This window comes from Salmo salar, chromosome ssa10, assembly GCF_905237065.1.
Source record: "Salmo salar chromosome ssa10, Ssal_v3.1, whole genome shotgun sequence".
Lineage (NCBI taxonomy): Eukaryota > Metazoa > Chordata > Actinopteri > Salmoniformes > Salmonidae > Salmo > Salmo salar.
The window spans coordinates 46,298,218-46,319,121 of record NC_059451.1 but is presented as its reverse complement, the minus strand read 5'-3'; the positions used below and the strand labels follow the sequence as shown (position 1 = coordinate 46,319,121).

The following is a 20,904-nucleotide window of genomic DNA, read 5'->3' as shown; positions in this document are numbered from 1 at the left end:
GGCCACTCTGGCTGGGCCGGAGGACAGGCGGGGCCACTCTGGCTGGGCCGGAGGACAGGCGGGGCCACTCTGGCTGGGGATGGAGCCCCAGGCCAGCTCCCCGTACCCTGTTTAGGCTGAAACAGACTGGACAGGTCCCGTGCTTTGGGGTTGGGGCTGTGGTGAGGCCTGGGATTTTCAGGCCGGTAGGCACAGTACCAGCGCCCCGCATGTGCCAGGGCGAAGTATGCATCGAGCCTGAAGGGGTGATGCCAACCCTGCACTCAAGACTGCCAGTGCGCCTCTACGGTCCGGTGTTTCCCGCTATACGCACTAGCATGGAGGTGCGTGTCTCCAGGCTGGCACGTCTAGTACCAGCCCCACGCATCAGGCGTCTAGTGCGTCAGCCCAGCCTCGTCAGTCAGGAGCTGCCAGAGTGGCCCGACTGCCCGGAGCTGCCAGAGTGGCCCGACTGCCCGGAGCTGCCGGAGTGGCCCGACTGCCCGGAGCTGCCGGAGTGGCCCGACTGCCCGGAGCTGCCGGAGTGGCCCGACTGCCCGGAGCTGCCGGAGTGGCCCGACTGCCCGGAGCTGCCGGAATGGCCCGACTGCCCGGAGCTGCCGGAGTGGCCCGACTGCCCGGAGCTGCCGGAGTGGCCCGACTGCCCGGAGCTGCCGGGGTTGGACTCCCAATTGAAGGCAGGTGTGTTGAGTTGCCTTTGATTGGGAGTCCTATATAGTAGTGTGTTTTTCTTTGGGGTTGTGGGTAATTGTTTCTTGTTTAGTGTGTTTGCACCTGACAGGACTGTTTTCCCAGGCTTTGAACGTCGCGGCTTAAACAATGACGCGGCTAATATATGGATTTTTCCCGCTTTCATTAGACCAGTGAAATTGCCGAACGGGTTAAGGTCTAACAACTTTTTTGTTTACTGTTTAGATTAAATCAAGCGCTCTCAAACTTCCCATCATTCTGATTACGGTAGTCATTTTGTCACCCTGATTCCTGGGGGTACAACAAAGTATTTGCAGCCACTCGACATCAATGTAAATCGTGCATTTAAGGTGGCGCGCCGTGTTCAGTGGGTGGCTTGGATGACAAGTGGGGAGAAATCCTTCACTAAAACGGCCCGCATGCGAAGAGCAACTTATGGTCAAGTCTGCCAGTGGGTCCTGACAGCGTGGAGCATTGTCAAAAAATCCACTATCATCAACGGGTTTCGAAAGGCTGGACTGCTGCGTGTTGAAGAGGGCTCAGCGGGGGATTTGCCTCCGGATGAAAGTGACGAGAGCGACAATGAAAACGATCCAATATCGGATGAAGCAATTCTGAGGCTATTCAACTCCGACACCGAAGGAGATGGTTTCAGTGCACAGGAGAAGGAAGATGGTGACCAATGACTTTCTTGGTAGGCTACTGTTTACTGCAAATTTTTTATTTTTTGTTACAAGCCGTGTTTCGTTAAAGCATATTTATTTTTGTTACAAGCCGTGTTTCGTTAAAGCCTATTTATTTTTGTTACAAGCCGTGTTTCGTTAAAGCCTATTTATTTTTGTTACAAGCCGTGTTTCGTTAAAGCCTATTTATTTTTGTTACAAGCCGTGTTTCGTTAAAGCCTATTTATTTTTGTTACAAGCCGTGTTTCGTTAAAGCCTATTTATTTTTGTTACAAGCCGTGTTTCGTTAAAGCCTATTTATTTTTGTTACAAGCCGTGTTTCGTTAAAGCCTATTTATTTTTGTTACGCCGTGCTTCGTTAAAGCCTATTTATTTTTGTTACAAGCTGTGTTTCGTTAAAGCCTATTTATTTTTGTTACAAGCCGTGCTTCGTTAAAGCCTATTTATTTTTGTTACAAGCCGTGTTTCGTTAAAGCCTATTTATTTTTGTTACAAGCCGTGTTTCGTTAAAGCCTGTGTTAAGTTCATTTGTTTCAATGTACCGGTAGGCAACTGCGGCTTATAGACATGTGCGGCTTATTTATGTTCAAAATAAATAAAAAATTTGATTCAGTGGGTGCGGCTTATATTCAGGTGCGCTTAATAGTCCGGAAATTACGGTAAATCATTACAAAAAACACCAACCGCAGAATATTTATGTGGAACATTTGTCAATATCAAATAAATCAGGGTAGATTTATCTGGGCATTTTAGATTTGGGCGAGTGGGTGAGTTAATCAACTGGGTAAGATTCATAGAATTACAAAACATTTTTAAATCATCAGACACCGGCATTAACCAACCCCAGTTGAGATCACCAATCAAGATAATTTCACTGTAAAGAAGTTTAGACATAAGGTGCATCAGAGAAGAAAATGCATCACCGAGAGCAGAGGGGGGTCTATAACAGCCAATCACAGTTAGAGAGAGCAGAGGGGTGTCTATAACAGCCAATCACAGATACAGAGAGCAGAGGGGGGTCTATAACAGCCAATCACAGATACAGAGAGCAGAGGGGGGTCTATAACAGCCAATCACAGTTATAGAAAGACCCTTTGAAACCTCAATATTCAAAGCAAGAAATGGTTATGGTATGGGCAGGCATAAGCTACAGACAATTAACACAATTGCATTTTATCGATGGCAATTTGAATGCACAGAGATATCGTGACGAGATCCTGAGGCCCATTGTCGTGCCATTCATCCGCCGCCATCACCTCATGTTTCAGCATGATAATGCATAGCCCCATGTCGCAAGGATCTGCACACAATTCCTGGAAGCTGAAAAGATCCCAGTTCTTCCATGGCCTGCATGTATTCACCAGACATGTCACCCATTGAACATGTTTGGGATGCTCTTGATCGACATGTACAACAGCGTGTTCCAGTTCCCGCCAATATCCAGCAACTTCGCACAGCCATTGAGGAGAAGTGGGACAACATTCCACAGATCAGTATCAACAGCCTGATCAACTCTATGCGAAGGAGATGAGTCGCGCTGCATGAGGCAAATGGTTGTCACACCAGATACTGACTGGTTTTCTGATCCACGCACCTACCTTATTTTTAAAGGTATCTATCACCAACAGATGCATTATCTGTATTCCCAGTCATGTGAAATCCATAGATTAGGGCCTAATGAATTTATTGTAATTGACTGATTTCCTTACATGACCTGCAACTCAGTAAAATCTTTGAAATTGTTGCATGTTGCATTCTTATTTTTGTTCAGTGTACTTTCCCTTTCCGAACTTCATATAACACAGCTGGAAACTGACACCAGCAAAAAATATGAAATGAAGATTTTTGAAATAAAATATTCCCTCAAAACCGTCAGCACCACTTTCAAGGAAAACGTATGCCTAGTGAGAATAAGGAAAACGTATGCCTAGTGAGAATAAGGAAAACGTATGCCTAGTGAGAATAAGGAAAACGTATGCCTAGTGAGAATAAGGAAAACTGGCTAATAAGATCTAACTGCTCCCCTCAATTATTAAAACTATATAATCGCTATCAGGAAGAAAGTCCTCATAGAAGTTTATACCAACATTTAACTGACTATATTTCAAAACTAATGCACAGTTGTCAGAGCATGTAACATTTCAAACAAATGTTAATCTTTTTCTTCTTTTTTTTTCATCAGCAATTGACCAAAAAGACCAAGCAGAAACAGAAGCACATTGGCCAGAAACAACTTTCTAAAAGGAAGAAACATTTCATACGCTACTGTTTTCAGGTCTCACTTGACAGTCCTGGATCTCTTTCAGGGTACAGTCGGTCCCCACGGCGAAGATAGTCTTGGTGTCGGGGAGACGGTGACACCGGTGTAGCTGCAGGACTTGAGGACGCTCTCCGACTTCCGCTTGCTGGTCAGAGTGTTCCACTCGTACACAGCCCCCTCCATCCCGCACAACACCAGCCTGCTGTCGTCACCACTCCAGACTATAGAGTGCACCTGAAGATGGAGACACATAAAGTAGGACTCTAACATACCACCCCCGCAGTCACCTCTGTTATCTCTGCCACCTTGAGTTTTTCGAGATAGTTAAATTAACAACAGAATAAACAAGGAAAAACTCAAAGCTATAACTATGGCCAAAGTTTTTCCTGGCCAGCTCACATGGCCTAGAACTGTTGGCCTGAGGCGAGGCTTACTGGAAGTGTTGGCAGTCAGTATGAATAGCCTGACTCTGATGATAAATCATGCAGTAAACCATCAGCGCCCCTCACCTTCCCATTGTGTCCCTTGAGGTTGAGGACGTTCTCGAAGGTGGTGCTGGAGTAGATATGAATGACGTTTCCATTCCCTGAAGCAAACAGGTGTCCTCCGTGACTGAAGGCACACTGAAAGGCAAAGCATACAGTACACTGTGAGAGAAGGAATAGCTAGAAATGAATGTTTGAATGTTTCAGCTATCTACAATGAGCTACTGTTGGCATGGAGAACTCTTAATTCTGACCTCTCTACAGCCTCGGACGTTGAACTCCTTGAAGGTCCTGATGTCGTCTATGAGCAGGTTCATGAGCCTCAGCTTGTCAGAGAATCCCACCAGGACAAACAGGCCAGAGGGGTGCAGGGCAATGTTGAACGCCTCCTCCTGGAACTCCTTATACAGCTCCAGGGTGCTGATGGGAAGGGAGAGAGAGATGGACCTGATAAAAGGCTAAGGGGAAAGGGAGCGGGAGAGGGAGACGGACCTGATAAAGGGCTAAAAGAGAAGGGAGAGGGAGACGGACCTGATAAAGGGCTAAAAGAGAAGGGAGAGGGAGACGGACCTGATAAAGGGCTAAAAGAGAAGGGAGAGGGAGACGGACCTGATAAAGGGCTAAAAGAGAAGGGAGAGGGAGACGGACCTGATAAAGGGCTAAAGGGGAAGGGAGAGGGAGACGGACCTGATAAAGGGCTAAAAGAGAAGGGAGAGGGAGACGGACCTGATAAAAGGCTAAAGGGGAAGGGAGAGGGAGACGGACCTGATAAAGGGCTAAAGGGGAAGGGAGAGGGAGACGGACCTGATAAAGGGCTAAAGGGGAAGGGAGAGGGAGACGGACCTGATAAAGGGCTAAAAGAGAAGGGAGAGGGAGACGGACCTGATAAAAGGCTAAAGGGGAAGGGAGAGGGAGACGGACCTGATAAAAGGCTAAAGGGGAAGGGAGAGGGAGACGGACCTGATAAAAGGCTAAAGGGGAAGGGAGAGGGAGACGGACCTGATAAATGGCTAAAGGGGAAGGGAGAGGGAGACGGACCTGATAAAGGGCTAAAAGAGAAGGGAGAGGGAGACGGACCTGATAAAGGGCTAAAAGAGAAGGGAGAGGGAGACGGACCTGATAAAGGGCTAAAAGAGAAGGGAGAGGGAGACGGACCTGATAAAGGGCTAAAAGAAAAGGGAGAGGGAGACGGACCTGATAAAGGGCTAAAAGAGAAGGGAGAGGGAGACGGACCTGATAAAGGGCTAAAAGAGAAGGGAGAGGGAGACGGACCTGATAAAGGGCTAAAAGAGAAGGGAGAGGGAGACGGACCTGATAAAGGGCTAAAGGGGAAGGGAGAGGGAGACGGACCTGATAAAAGGCTAAAGGGGAAGGGAGAGGGAGACGGACCTGATAAAAGGCTAAAGGGGAAGGGAGAGGGAGACGGACCTGATAAAAGGCTAAAGGGGAAGGGAGAGGGAGACGGATCTGATAAAGGGCTAAAAGGGAAGGGAGAGGGAGACGGATCTGATAAAGGGCTAAAGGGGAAGGGAGAGGGAGACGGACCTGATAAAGGGCTAAAGGGGAAGGGAGAGGGAGACGGATCTGATAAAAGGCTAAAGGGGAAGGGAGAGGGAGACGGACCTGATAAAGGGCTAAAAGAGAAGGGAGAGGGAGACGGACCTGATAAAGAGCTAAAAGAGAAGGGAGAGGGAGACGGACCTGATAAAGGGCTAAAAGAGAAGGGAGAGGGAGACGGACCTGATAAAGGGCTAAAAGAGAAGGGAGAGGGAGACGGATCTGATAAAGGGCTAAAGGGGAAGGGAGAGGGAGACGGATCTGATAAAGGGCTAAAAGGGAAGGGAGAGGGAGACGGACCTGATAAAAGGCTAAAGGGGAAGGGAGAGGGAGACGGACCTGATAAAAGGCTAAAGGGGAAGGGAGAGGGAGACGGACCTGATAAAAGGCTAAAGGGGAAGGGAGAGGGAGACGGACCTGATAAAGGGCTAAAAGAGAAGGGAGAGGGAGACGGATCTGATAAAGGGCTAAAAGAGAAGGGAGAGGGAGACGGACCTGATAAAGGGCTAAAAGAGAAGGGAGAGGGAGACGGACCTGATAAAGGGCTAAAAGAGAAGGGATAGGGAGACGGATCTGATAAAGGGCTAAAAGAGAAGGGAGAGGGAGACGGACCTGATAAAGGGCTAAAAGAGAAGGGATAGGGAGACGGACCTGATAAAAGGCTAAAAGAGAAGGGAGAGGGAGACGGACCTGATAAAGGGCTAAAGGGGAAGGGAGAGGGAGACGGACCTGATAAAAGGCTAAAGGGGAAGGGAGAGGGAGACGGACCTGATAAAAGGCTAAAGGGGAAGGGAGAGGGAGACGGACCTGATAAAAGGCTAAAGGGGAAGGGAGAGGGAGACGGACCTGATAAAGGGCTAAAAGGGAAGGGAGAGGGAGACGGACCTGATAAAGGGCTAAAAGAGAAGGGAGAGGGAGACGGATCTGATAAAGGGCTAAAAGAGAAGGGAGAGGGAGACGGACCTGATAAAGGGCTAAAAGAGAAGGGAGAGGGAGACGGACCTGATAAAGGGCTAAAGGGGAAGGGAGAGGGAGACGGATCTGATAAAAGGCTAAAGGGGAAGGGAGAGGGAGACGGACCTGATAAAGGGCTAAAGGGGAAGGGAGAGGGAGACGGACCTGATAAAGGGCTAAAAGAGAAGGGAGAGGGAGACGGACCTGATAAAGGGCTAAAAGAGAAGGGAGAGGGAGACGGATCTGATAAAGGGCTAAAGGGGAAGGGAGAGGGAGACGGATCTGATAAAGGGCTAAAGGGGAAGGGAGAGGGAGACGGACCTGATAAAAGGCTAAAGGGGAAGGGAGAGGGAGACGGACCTGATAAAAGGCTAAAGGGGAAGGGAGAGGGAGACGGACCTGATAAAGGGCTAAAAGAGAAGGGAGAGGGAGACGGACCTGATAAAGGGCTAAAAGAGAAGGGAGAGGGAGACGGACCTGATAAAGGGCTAAACGAGAAGGGAGAGGGAGACGGACCTGATAAAGGGCTAAAAGAAAAGGGAGAGGGAGACGGACCTGATAAAGGGCTAAAAGAGAAGGGAGAGGGAGACGGACCTGATAAAGGGCTAAAAGAGAAGGGAGAGGGAGACGGACCTGATAAAGGGCTAAAAGAGAAGGGAGAGGGAGACGGACCTGATAAAGGGCTAAAGGGGAAGGGAGAGGGAGACGGACCTGATAAAAGGCTAAAGGGGAAGGGAGAGGGAGACGGACCTGATAAAAGGCTAAAGGGGAAGGGAGAGGGAGACGGACCTGATAAAAGGCTAAAGGGGAAGGGAGAGGGAGACGGACCTGATAAAGGGCTAAAAGAGAAGGGAGAGGGAGACGGACCTGATAAAGGGCTAAAAGAGAAGGGAGAGGGAGACGGATCTGATAAAGGGCTAAAAGGGAAGGGAGAGGGAGACGGATCTGATAAAGGGCTAAAGGGGAAGGGAGAGGGAGACGGACCTGATAAAGGGCTAAAGGGGAAGGGAGAGGGAGACGGATCTGATAAAAGGCTAAAGGGGAAGGGAGAGGGAGACGGACCTGATAAAGGGCTAAAAGAGAAGGGAGAGGGAGACGGACCTGATAAAGAGCTAAAAGAGAAGGGAGAGGGAGACGGACCTGATAAAGGGCTAAAAGAGAAGGGAGAGGGAGACGGACCTGATAAAGGGCTAAAAGAGAAGGGAGAGGGAGACGGATCTGATAAAGGGCTAAAGGGGAAGGGAGAGGGAGACGGATCTGATAAAGGGCTAAAAGGGAAGGGAGAGGGAGACGGACCTGATAAAAGGCTAAAAGAGAAGGGAGAGGGAGACGGATCTGATAAAGGGCTAAAGGGGAAGGGAGAGGGAGACGGATCTGATAAAGGGCTAAAGGGGAAGGGAGAGGGAGACGGACCTGATAAAAGGCTAAAAGAGAAGGGAGAGGGAGACGGACCTGATAAAGGGCTAAAGGGGAAGGGAGAGGGAGACGGACCTGATAAAGGGCTAAAGGGGAAGGGAGAGGGAGACGGACCTGATAAAGGGCTAAAGGGGAAGGGAGAGGGAGACGGATCTGATAAAGGGCTAAAAGAGAAGGGAGAGGGAGACGGACCTGATAAAGGGCTAAAAGAGAAGGGAGAGGGAGACGGACCTGATAAAGGGCTAAAGGGGAAGGGAGAGGGAGACGGACCTGATAAAAGGCTAAAGGGGAAGGGAGAGGGAGACGGACCTGATAAAAGGCTAAAGGGGAAGGGAGAGGGAGACGGACCTGATAAAGGGCTAAAGGGGAAGGGAGAGGGAGACGGATCTGATAAAGGGCTAAAAGAGAAGGGAGAGGGAGACGGACCTGATAAAGGGCTAAAGGGGAAGGGAGAGGGAGACGGATCTGATAAAGGGCTAAAGGGGAAGGGAGAGGGAGACGGACCTGATAAAAGGCTAAAGGGGAAGGGAGAGGGAGACGGACCTGATAAAAGGCTAAAGGGGAAGGGAGAGGGAGACGGACCTGATAAAAGGCTAAAGGGGAAGGGAGAGGGAGACGGACCTGATAAAAGGCTAAAGGGGAAGGGAGAGGGAGACGGACCTGATAAAAGGCTAAAGGGGAAGGGAGAGGGAGACGGATCTGATAAAGGGCTAAAAGAGAAGGGATAGGGAGACGGACCTGATAAAAGGCTAAAAGAGAAGGGAGAGTGAGACGGACCTGATAAAAGGCTAAAGGGGAAGGGAGAGGGAGACGGACCTGATAAAGGGCTAAAGGGGAAGGGAGAGGGAGAGGGAGACGGACCTGATAAAAGGCTAAAGGGGAAGGGAGAGGGAGACGGACCTGATAAAAGGCTAAAGGGGAAGGGAGAGGGAGACGGATCTGAATAAAGGCTGAGTCTAAAAAAAACACTAGAAACCAGCCATGAAAGAAACGTCCTCAGATATAACTACCATTGAGAATAGAAAACAAGCTGAGATCTGAGACGATCACAAATTTTCTTAAAGGGATCGTGAGGCCAGTGAGACTAACTCTTACTTGGTCTCGAAGTTCCAGATGCGTACGGACTGGTCCAGGGAACAGGTAGCGATGAAGGGCTTACGGATACATATGGACAGACCAGTGATAGACCCAGAGTGGAAGGAATAGGACAGGAACTCAAACTGAGCCTGCTCCCCCTTGCTCATCTCAGCAGAGGACAGGGTGATAATGTAGAGCTGACCCCGGTCTGTACTGGTCACTACAGTCTCCTCTGACGGACTGATGACCAGAGACACAATTTGCTGCTGCTCTGCCTGGCTGGGCTCGTGGCTGCACTGGTCTGGGGGGATCTGGATGGGACAGTTTATTTCCAAAATGTTATGTCCATACATTTTTCCCATTTGTGTTTCTTCATCAGAAATGTTTGCTTATGAGTAACTTAATGTGTGTGTAAAGTATTACTGTTCTCAGATTTCTAATTCCAAGATTTTAGATGTGTATGAAATTATACTTTTTTGCAAAACACTATGTATCCACTGTTTAGCTGGAATGGAATGTTCGTATCCTGTATATTTAACTGTTATATGTGGTTGTCTCACCTAGCTATCTTATGATGAATGCACTTACTGTAAGTCGCTCTGGATAAGAGCATCTGCTAAATGACTAAAATGCCAAATATAATATAAATGTATTAATAAAAATTTAGTTATTTGGTACATTTTACTGTGTAAAACCTAGCAGTGCTACTTATTTCTCTGAGTGAGACGAATATGTAGCATTTAGCAAAGAAACATGATTATTTGTCTCTCTGAAGTGAAACCATACACCATTATAGATTTAAACAAATACATGTCTGTCATTGAACAAACCCATGCCATGATTAGATAGTGAGAAAACACACCAATCTCTTTCATAATTTCTTTAAACAATAAAAGCAAATTTACCAACATTTCTGAAAATGGAAATATAGCGTTTTGGAATAAAACTCTTAAAATAAAACACGCACGCACGCACGCACGCACGCACGCACACACACACACACACACACACACACACACACACACACACACACACACACACACACACACACACACAAATAATGAGCTTAGTTCTATACAACATATTGCTGGAAAGAGTGATGGAAATGAAGCAAGGTGAAAGCTTTCTTACCTTTATCTCCCTGGTCTTCCTGTAGTTGTCCTTATCGTCGGTTCTCTCAAACAGACACACAGTCCCAGGACCGGCCGAACAGGCAAAGCCTTTGGAGTACGCTGTGATGACTGTAACCCGAGGCAACTGAGGAAGGGACTCTTCATCATTTCCCTTTGCACTGTAAAAAGTAATTTAAAAAATTGAAAACTGTACAACATGGTCATTCTTACAATGTATGGGTGACATCTGTTTGGAGTTCTTTCAGCCCCAGCTTGTCTTTTTCTCCCTATGCCCACCTCTCTGGGTCCTGTGACATGGTGGTCTTGGTGGACACACACATTTCCCATCGCAGGTCTCCAGACTCAAACACCATCAGCCTGCCTGCCTCTGTCCCGGCTATCACCCTGTCCACAGACACCCAGGCGTGGGACAACAAGTTATGCGTCTCCAGCTTCTGGAAGGTGGACTGCTTCAGAGCCCCCTCTGCATAGTGGAACAGCTTGAAGACCCCATTCCCACTCACACAGATCTGGGTGTTGTCATATGGGTTCAAACTGACCTGGAAACATATAGTGTGATACAGTGTCATCGAAATATAGCTTGTGTAAGTAAATTAGTATGTGTCTGATCAGCTACAGAGTTGATACTACAACAGAGTAAGGAGCAAGGACCAGTTAGGTTATTTAATGCCTTTTAAATGGGAAAATAACACTGCTATTTTGAATGAGCATGCTGATCATTCCACACCACCATTTCATTGCCAAGGACTCTTCCCTGGCCCCACTAACAAGCAGTGGTGGGAAAAGTACCAAATTGTCATACTTGAGTAAAAGTAAAGATACCTTAATAGAAAATGAAAAAGTGAAAGTCACCTAGTAAAATACTACTTGAGTAAAAGTCTAAAAGTATTTGGTTTTAAATATAATTAAGTATCAAAAGTAAATGTAATTGCTAAAATATACTTAAGTATCAAAAGTAAAAGTATAAATTATTTCAAATTCCTTATATTAAGCAAACCAAACGGCACCATTTTAGTGTTTTTTTTATTTACAGATAACCAGGGGCACATTCCAACACTCAGACATCATTTACAAATGAAGCATGTGTGTTTAGTGAGTCCCCAGGTCAGAAGCAGTAGGGAGGGATAACCAAGGATGTTCTCTTGATAAGTATGTGAATTTTATATTTTTCCTGTCCTGCTAAGCATTCAAAATGTAACGAGTACTTTTAGGTGTCAGGGAATTTTCTTTAGGAATGTACTGAAGTAAAAGTAAAAATTGTCAAAAATATAAATAGTAAAGTAAGTACAGATAACCCAAAAAACGACTTCAGTAGTACTTTAAAGTATGTTTACTGAAGTACTTTACACCACTGCTAACAAGAGAGCAGTCCGACCTCACCTGGTTGACTGGGTTAGCGGCCACAGTGGTCTTCACCGTGGCCATGATCTTCTGCTTCTCCCACATCCAATAGAAGAGCATGTAGTCTGGCGCCCCTGACTGGCTGATGAAGTACTTGGAGTCAGTTGAGAACGCCATTTAGACAAACTCATGGACAGGGATGTCCCCTCCGCTCAGCACCTTCCTCTTCCGGCTCTGCTCGTGCTGCAGGTCATACACGGTGATGGTGGCCCTCTTGCCATGCTCCGACACCGCCAGGTAGCGGCGGTTTGAGCTGATGGCCAGGGCATACATCCCCTGACTCCTCTCCAAACCTGAGAAGCAAAATCAAGGATGAATCAAAGAAAACATAACTGGAAGTTGGATAAATTGAACAGGTTGTTAACACCTAATTCTGTTTTGAATACCAGGTTTATATTTGTCGATGAAAATATTTCAGAGAGAGTGCTGTAGTGTCAGAAACACTAAACATCTATAAAACACCATGACCTTAGACATATTGTTGTAATCCTGAGTAGTGTTCGTGGCAAATACCGAACACAGTTGTTCCCAGATGGGAAGATGACGGTCTGCTCATCAAAGTAGCACCGGTTATTTGCCACGCCGGTCCGCAGACCAAAGCTGTAGTGACACTGGGCCACCACTGCAGACATCACACAGTCCTGTCACGTCAAAACTGCAGACTAAAATCTGCCAGTAAAAGGGAAAGAAAAATAAAAAACATTTAGAAGGATTTTTATCTTTATGTGGCAGGCAAAAGTCGGAAGGATACTAATTCAATTCTGTATGGCCATATTAATCATTTTCACCTTAATCTGAAATTGCCTCCTGTCCCTTGAAGTTTACATCTACAACACCTGATCTTCAATACTTTTTATAGAGTTATCTGGAACCGTAAAGGTCAACTTTGAAAATAAATGATCGTCTTATTTTACTAGGCTAGCTACTTACCTGTATTGAAAATACAAATTAATAAATAATTGTGTTTATTCCGCAAAACTCCTTATTAATTACTTAATTTGAATACAGTGAGACTTCCAGAGATTGACATGCTATTTTTGCCGAAGCGTGGAATATATGTATATATATCATGTTATCGTCAAATTCTATCATTATGGAGAATCCTTCATACAATGCATAATTACATAATAAGTAACGAATATAACTAATTAAAGCATACACCTATATCATTATAAATCGAATATATGTCGGAAATTCACACGAAGAAGGTTTATAGTCCTCTGGTCCTTTTTTTCACGAGTTATACGTGAGAGCTGTAAACCGCAAAAGAAAACTTCGGATAGGAACCTCTGATTACTTCGGGGCGGGTGTTTCACCGGTAGACATTTTCGGTGTACCATTTACAGACGCCAATTCCTTCTCACGTGAACCGCTCCATGTGAGCACTAATTTTATGGTATTTGGTCCACAAAATCACTGTTTGTATCCATTCATTCCCGTAAACAATACCATGGATATTATTGAAGATGGCGAGCAGTTAGGTGAGACGTCTGAGGAGGACAGCGAATTATCTGACGGAGAGGTAACTGGTTATGTTATAGCGTGCTAGCTAACATTAGCCAGGTTAGCTAGCTAGTTAACTAACTGTCTCCGTTAACGTTGTGTAGGTGCTCCACGAGGCGTAACTGTGCTGTGTTTTTCGTTTTCATTAGCTTCAAGATGCATTCGCAAAGGGATTGCTAAAGCCTGGGTTGAACTTTACAACACAAGAACCGAAGAAGATTGTCAACAATGTGGTGAGTGTTGACATGCGCACGTGTCTGCGACCAGAAAACCACCATTGTCTATCTCTCATTCATGCTTTATTCGACTCGTAAGTCACAAATGATTGGCTGTTCTAATATGATCCGTATTTGATTCATGGTTGTGGACAGGAGGGTTTGAAACAATGCCTCGCTGACTTTCGTAAGAACACACTACCCTGGGTAGAGAGGCTGGACATGGTCAATCTCCCCGCTGATGACATCGTTGCCAAGTCCGAGGGCAGACTCGACAACAAGGCTAGCGAAGACATCAACCCGGATGACGACTTCCAGAGAGAGATGTTCTTGTGGGTGTCTAATGGCCATACAGGTTCATATCAGTTGTAATGTCATGATGCTGTCCTAGTAATAGCAATTGTAAAACATATCCTCTCTTTCATTGGTCTCTTCCAGTTACCGCCAGGCCCAAGAAGCTGTTCTGGAAGCGATGCCCCGGCTACTGAAGCTGAAGATAGCCACCAAGAGACCTGAGGACTACTTTGCAGAGATGGCCAAGTCAGACCAGCAAATGCAGAAGGTAGGGTGTCCTGATCTGGCCTTACTCCCAGAGAGATCTTGCCATCTGTCTTTATATGTATGTGACTGAATTGCATCAGGTTTGGCTTGATCTCTCTGACAACCAAACTTTTGAAAAGTTATGTTGTCAAGCTATTCCTTTAGCCAGCAATTCAAATCACATTTTGTCTAATGTTTATTTGCTGAATACAACGTGTGCACACACACACACACTAGGCAAGTCAGACGGCCTAGGAACTGCCTAGTTCAGGGGCAGAACGACAGATTTTTACCTTGTCAGCTCAGGGATTCGATCTTGTAACTTTCTGGGTACTGGCTCAACGCTCTAACCACTAAGCTACCTGCCGCCCCAGGCAGCTGCTTACTTACAATGCAGTTCAAGAAATAGAGTTAAGAAAATATTTACTCAAACTGAAGTAAAAAATTAAAAGTAACACAATAAAATAACGAGGCTATATACAGGGGGTACAGGTTAGTCGAGGTAATTTGTACATGTAGGTAAAGTGACCATAGATAATAAACAGTGAGTGTTAAAACCCCCCATTAAAAGATTTAGATGCACTATTGTAAAGTGGTTGTTCCACTGGATATCATAAGGTGAATGCACCAATTTGTAAGTCGCTCTGGATAAGAGCGTCTGCTAAATGACTTAAATGTAAATGTAAAACAAAGGGGGTGGTCAATGTTATGGCAGGCTTTTGGTAGATAAATGCATGAAAAACAAATAAATATTGATTTGCAAAAGGTATTGTGATGAAAATAAATATCCTCTGTAAATCACATTGGCTATGTGTTGGAGGTTGGTTCAGACAGATTATGCAATTAGAAGACAACCTGTCTTGCACTTGTGCTCTCAAAGGAACTTGCAACATTGTATCATGGTAGTGGTGTCGTAAACTGGTGGATTCTCGGAACAGATGGATTTTAAGGTTGTGGCTAGATGGAGTACAGCTGCATTATTTTAGCTAAGCCTAACCCTAACCTTAACCTAATTCTCCTAACCTACTATGTAAAGTCACTACTATTCCCGTAGTTGTACTTTGTAGCCACAACCGTAGAAGCAATCAGTCCCGGGAAACCATCAGTATCACCACAATGTTGACGGACACAACTGTATGCACACAGCGGAGAAGTGTTTTGGTATTTTATGACTTTTTGCTAGATTACTCTTCATAAAAGAGAACTTTTTCATACCTAGTCCACCAAGGAGGAGTATTCCACTAATCTAATGCCTGGTCGAGTAGTTGGCTAACTAGCTACTTTACCAAGGATGGAGGCACAGACAAGTTGAAAAAGAAATTGACTCCGCAGCAGCAGAGGATATTGGCAAGCTAGATGGATGGAGGGAGACATGCTTTGTGCAAGGAGCCAACGTACACTTGGTAGGCTATCATTTCTTGCATTATAATTGCAGTAATTTCCATGATGGTCACAATGAATTGGCAGTGGGCACTCCTAACAAAGCATTAAGAATTTAACATAGTCCAAATTGTGTATTCATACGCACAGCAGTGTTGTAGAATATTGGACTGTTGGCTTTCATGCTTTTCTAATTCTCAGAGCAGTTCAAGCAATTTTTCCAACTGTCAATGCATTCAAATGAGTAAAGGATGCGTACCGGAGACGCATTTGTTGGGAATTGTAGGGAGGTGCACATTCGGGCTGTTCGTCCCTCGCAGCTGTTTGTCTCAGAGCCATGTAGCTACGTATGTCACAGTGGGACGGCGGGCTATCGCGTCACAGTGGGACGGCGGGCTATCGCGTCACAGTGGGACGGCGGGCTATCGCGTCACAGTGGGACGGCGGGCTATCGCGTCACAGTGGGACGGCGGGCTATCGCGTCACAGTGGGACGGCGGGCTACTCGCGTCACAGTGGGACGGCGGGCTATCGCGTCACAGTGGGACGGCGGGCTATCGCGTCACAGTGGGACGGCGGGCTATCGCGTCACAGTGGGGCGGCGGGCTATCGCGTCACAGTGGGGCGGCGGGCTATCGCGTCACAGTGGGGCGGCGGGCTATCGCGTCACAGTGGGGCGGCGGGCTATCGCGTCACAGTGGGGCGGCGGGCCATGATTTACGCTTTACCCTAAACGTGGCTGGCATCCAACTGAGATTCTATTTGATATGCACATTTGTCCAGCAATTTCAAATCTGGTTGACTGTCACGGAAACACTGGTGTGGTCATGAATAATGCGATCCTTTATCTTTTCCTACAGATCAGGAAGAAACTCATCACGAAGCAGATCATGATGGAGAAGTCGGAAAAGGCCAAGAAACTAAGAGAACAAAGGAAGTATGGCAAGAAGGTCAGTCTCCGTTCATCTTACATGACAGCAGTGGGGGTCTCAAAGGAATTTGACTCTTTATTATGTCCTCTTGGTGAATGTGATCTTATGAAATTGGTGTTGTAGGTACAAGTGGAGGTTATTCAGAAGAGACAGAAGGAGAAGAAGGCCATGATGTCTGCAGTGAAGAGGTATCAAAAAGGTGGGTCCTCTGTTCCACATGTTTTGTTTACCACCCAAGTCACCCATCTTGTTTGCAATATTTTGGTTGGTAAGTTGCTTTAGGTGACATCTGCTAAATGTGAGTCATAACATTAAACACCCTCCTCTCTCGTAGGTATGACTGACAAACTGGACTTCCTGGAAGGAGATCAGAAAACTGCTAAAGGAGGCGCTCCAGCTAAAGGAGGTGCAGGGAAAGGGGCCGGTGGCAAAACACCTGAGAAAAAGGTCATGAACAAGAAAGGGTAAGATGCCGCACAGAGTTGGGAATGTTGTTCACAATGCTTCTTCAACTACCTAGCTATATTCATTGTATTCAGTGCTTTTATACCAAATCTATTTGGACTAAAACTGAAGTCTCTGACTTGACAGGCCCAATGCTAAGAGGAAGTATAAAGACCAGAGGTTTGGCTTTGGCGGGAAGAAAAGTGGATCCAAGTGGAACACCAAGGACAGCCACAACGATGTGTCAGGGTTCCGAGCCAAGGTGGCTCATGGGAAAGGAGGAAAGGGAGGGAAAGGAGGCAAAGCAGGACCAGGTGGAAGAGGCCCCGCCAAAGGAGGGCCTGTAAGTCACCGACAGACAGCCATGATTGTGTCATACAATATCACATTTTGAATTAAAATATTGTTTATAGTGTTGGTACATTTTGTTTGTTATTAATTGAAATTTTTTAGTTCATTTGTAATTTTGATCCTTTTTTTTGTGCATTCAGAAAAGACCGGGCAAGAATGCACGCAAGAAGATGAAGGGTCGCTCCTAAAGAGGTGGGTGTGTTGTCTTCGGTCTTAGCCACACTGCATCCCAACTTCTGGAAGGAAGCGATATTAGAGTCCTCTCTTTCTATACTTGATCACACACATCACCCTTCATGGAGCCCTTGGGGCAGTGGACTGATGTGGAGGCCCTTTGTGATGATTTCCCAAGATGTCCTTCCTAGAGTATCACCAAGGCTACAAGATGTCCTTCCTAGAGTATCACCAAGGCTACAAGATGTCCTTCCTAGAGTATCACCAAGGCTACAAGATGTCCTTCCTAGAGTATCACCAAGGCTACAAGATGTCCTTCCTAGAGTATCACCAAGGCTACAAGATGTCCTTCCTAGAGTATCACCAAGGCTACAAGATGTCCTTCCTAGAGTATCACCAAGGCTACAAGATGTCCTTCCTAGAGTATCACCAAGGCTACAAGATGTCCTTCCTAGAGTATCACCAAGGCTACAAGATGTCCTTCCTAGAGTATCACCAAGGCTACAAGATGTCCTTCCTAGAGTATCACCAAGGCTACAATATGTCCTTCCTAGAGTATCACCAAGGCTACAAGATGTCCTTCCTAGAGTATCACCAAGGCTACAAGATGTCCTTCCTAGAGTATCACCAAGGCTACAAGATGTCCTTCCTAGAGTATCACCAAGGCCACAAGATGTCCTTCCTAGAGTATCACCAAGGCCACAAGATGTGGACATGGCTGCATGCAAGTTTTAGAATTTCTCCATATGAAAACCTGACAGAGCGGTACCAAACATGCCAAATTCAATGTTTTTTTAATGGTTTAAACCCCTAACATGAATATGGACCTCAACGTACAATGACATTTTATTATCGTCAGTAAAAAAAAATCCATGTGTCTTTTAAAGGAGATCTTTATACATTGTTGTAAGGCGTCTACATTTGTGAAACTATTTGCTGAAAGTGAAAACAATGATGAAGCCACTTCCACAAATGTATGTCATCTAGTTTGAGTAAATACTTGATAGATTTTTGTAAAATGCACACTTTGCAAGTCTACTTATTGACCCTCTGATTAACTGCCTTTAGTGATGTGACATTTTCTAATATTGAACAGCTGTCATGTTTGGCCTTTTCCATGTATCAATATTATTAATGTGTAGTGGGCCAATGTGTTACTTTCTATAGATCTGGGTAAATGTTTATTCTGCAAACAGGTTCTCATTTGTTGCTGGTATGGCAATAGTTGGCACATTTTGGGCAAGAATAACCTCTTCTCTAGCCTGAGTGCCAGTCTGTTTGTGCTATTATACCAACTCATTTCATGCCGTGTTTTGCTTGACAATGACTGATGGAGCTGGCAAGAGCACAAACAGATCTAGGACCAGGCTACAGCTGCATATGTTTTACTTGAATAAATGATTAGTGTGCTGCTTCATGTTTCTCTTGTGTGGTGTTTGTTATAAACTGGGTGTTTCGAGCCTTGGATGCTGATTGACTGAAAGCCGTGGTATACAGTCTGTTATACCACAGGTGTGACTATTTATTTTCACTCTTCTAATTATGTTGGTAACCAGTTTATAATAGCATTAAGGCACCTTGGTGGTTTGTATCCAGGCTGTATCCAGGCACTCTGCGTAGTGCCTAAGAACAGCCCTTAGCTGTGGTATATTAGCCATATACCACACCCCCTTGGGCCTTATTGCTTAATTACAGTAGGTTTACCTGTAAGCCTGCAACCAGTTACATTGTGTTTCCTTTGGACGGTAAAGTAATATTCTTCATAACTGTGTTTCCACTCAATTTTTATCCAGTAAAGAGACCAATGAACCAGGTTCTGATAATTAAGTCTGGTAGGCTGTAGATCTAACCCAGGTTCTGTGTCTGTTCTTTCAGACGCCATGCTGCATCCATGTACTTGGTGATCTCAGAGTTCTGCCGTGACCAGTTCAGTCTTCTATCGCTGCGATCTGAAACAATCTCACAGGGCAGAAAAGCTATTTTAGCGGGCTGTGACAGTGCCACAACAGGCTTAGGACACTCAGACAGGGGACATGACAACTTGTTACAGCAAATACCTGGAAGTAAAGGGGACACAACTTGTCAAACCATTTTGAAAAGTAGCTATTTTCCTGATCATCACTCACAAAGAGGGATTTCTTACCAGAGGTCTGGATATCCAGCCTATCTCCTGGCTCTCAGTTTGGGGGTGAGTGTATTTCTTGGTTGGCTCCAAACAAGCCCTGTGGATGGCCCTTAGGAAAGCAGCTGGGGGATAAAACAGTCATAGACAGGGTTTCCCAAACTGTCCTGGGTGCACGTTTTGGTTTTTGCCCCGCACTACACAGCTGTTTCAAATAATCGAGTTGGTTATTTTAATCAGCTGTATAGTCCTTGGGTAAGAGATTGGCCAACATCTCATAAAATTGAAGAAGAGCTATTAGGCATACTTACGGTCTTCCTGCACTTTGTCGTGTGTCTTGTTGCCAGCCATAGGTTTGTCAGTCAAAATGTGAACTGAGAAGTGAAAGAAGATGAGAAAAAGTGGTTGTTCATCATGAAATTCCTCGTTCACATTAATCCACACACCTTTCTACAGAGGTGGAATGTGCTTACGTCTTTTGTACGGGTTGATGCTAAATAGCGTGTAAACTTTTTGGCTCCTATTCTCTTTCTTTATGGTCTCTATGTGAATTGCGTTCTGATTAACAATATCGGCAGGATCCTTTTCTTTTGACTGCTTAGCCGATGACATCCTGGTTTGTATAAATTCGGATACAATACAGAAAAAAGACGAGAGACGATACGTAGTGTGCAGCTTTATAGCAAACCAGCCCACGACACGACATACAAAGTGTATCATTTGCAAAAATGATTTTGTTCTCTCGTTGCCTAGCAACCATAAACAGAAGCCCAGATAGAATGTACAGGTCCTTAGTGGCCACACGAGGGCGCACACTACTCATTTTCTATCAGTCACAGCCATGGATGAAATTCATTTGCCTTTGGATCTGTGCAGAGCTTCAGGGGCTGTAGTACTGTGCTCTTGCCCTGTTAGCGGAGAGAGTACATTATTTCTGTCTTGTGGTGTAATGCTATTTTTTCTAGGTGCAGGACCGCCAAAAAAATGGTAATTTACGTAATTTCTCAAAATGTTGTACCAACAGATGTAACCTATTTACTATTATTATAGAATATGCATAAAATGCATCCTCCAATTGCAACGTCTGCCTAAGCCCACACATATTGTTTCAAGAAAAGTATATATTTTTAATACCCTCAAACACCAAGTTAGGCGTACCTCATTTCAAAATAGGCCATCATCACTGTCAGTCGTGAATGATAGTTCTTCACGTTTTACCGGTGAAATGTGCCTTTGAACGGGGGTAGTCCGTGCCAGCGCACCAGTTTGGGTCAAGAACTGCAACGCTGCTGTTTTTTTTAACGCTCAACAGTTTCCCGTGTGTATCAAGAATAGTCCACCACTCAAAGGACATCCAGCCAACTTGACACAACTGTGGGAAGCATTAGAGTCAACATGGGCCAGCATCCCTGTGGAACGCTTTCGACACCTTGTAGAGTCCATGCCCCAACTCAATATTAGGAAGGTGTTCTTAATATTTTGTACACTCGGTGTATATGCTGCCTAGAGGCGTGACCTGTTGTTGAGTTGTGGCCGCATGAGAAAAGAAATGCGACTATTCAGCTTCAGCTAACCATCCTAAAATCTC

General features: G+C 45.5%; 2 protein-coding genes and 1 pseudogene across 2 annotated transcripts; 1 reads left to right on the top strand and 2 right to left on the bottom strand.

The window, feature by feature from the left end:
* Window positions 1-12,288, bottom strand: part of LOC106560511 (cilia- and flagella-associated protein 57-like) — a 49,957-nt pseudogene extending 37,669 nt beyond the window's left edge.
* A 654-nt stretch (window positions 12,289-12,942) lies between these two features.
* Window positions 12,943-18,611, top strand: LOC106560521 (probable rRNA-processing protein EBP2). The gene is made up of 9 exons (XM_014123494.2): window positions 12,943-13,178; window positions 13,309-13,392; window positions 13,531-13,706; window positions 13,813-13,936; window positions 16,154-16,243; window positions 16,349-16,424; window positions 16,560-16,689; window positions 16,817-17,012; window positions 17,161-18,611. Exons 1-9 carry the CDS (start codon window positions 13,050-13,052, stop codon window positions 17,206-17,208), a joined length of 1,053 nt encoding a protein of 350 aa, XP_013978969.1. The 5' UTR covers window positions 12,943-13,049; the 3' UTR covers window positions 17,209-18,611.
* On the bottom strand, window positions 17,949-20,039 carry LOC106560522 (protein FAM183A). Its single transcript, XM_014123495.2, has 4 exons — window positions 19,790-20,039; window positions 19,628-19,690; window positions 19,338-19,441; window positions 17,949-19,153 (listed from the first exon to the last, which is right to left on the bottom strand). Exons 1-4 carry the CDS (start codon window positions 20,034-20,036, stop codon window positions 19,040-19,042), a joined length of 528 nt encoding a protein of 175 aa, XP_013978970.1. The 5' UTR covers window positions 20,037-20,039; the 3' UTR covers window positions 17,949-19,039.
* Between the last annotated feature and the right edge of the window lie 865 nt (window positions 20,040-20,904).

Excerpts from the sequence above, each read along its gene's own strand:
- LOC106560521 (XM_014123494.2), top strand. The coding sequence starts at position 13,050 with ATGGTATTTGGTCCACAAAATCACTGTTTGTATCCATTCATTCCCGTA. Across the intron at positions 13,937-16,153 it reads CAGACCAGCAAATGCAGAAG|ATCAGGAAGAAACTCATCAC; the intron begins GTAGGGTGTCCT and ends CTTTTCCTACAG. Across the intron at positions 17,013-17,160 it reads GCCCCGCCAAAGGAGGGCCT|AAAAGACCGGGCAAGAATGC; the intron begins GTAAGTCACCGA and ends TTGTGCATTCAG.
- LOC106560522 (XM_014123495.2), bottom strand. The coding sequence starts at position 20,036 with ATGATACACTTTGTATGTCGTGTCGTGGGCTGGTTTGCTATAAAGCTG. Across the intron at positions 19,691-19,789 it reads CATCAACCCGTACAAAAGAC|TTCACATTTTGACTGACAAA; the intron begins GTAAGCACATTC and ends TTCACTTCTCAG. Across the intron at positions 19,442-19,627 it reads CGACAAAGTGCAGGAAGACC|CTGCTTTCCTAAGGGCCATC; the intron begins GTAAGTATGCCT and ends TTTATCCCCCAG.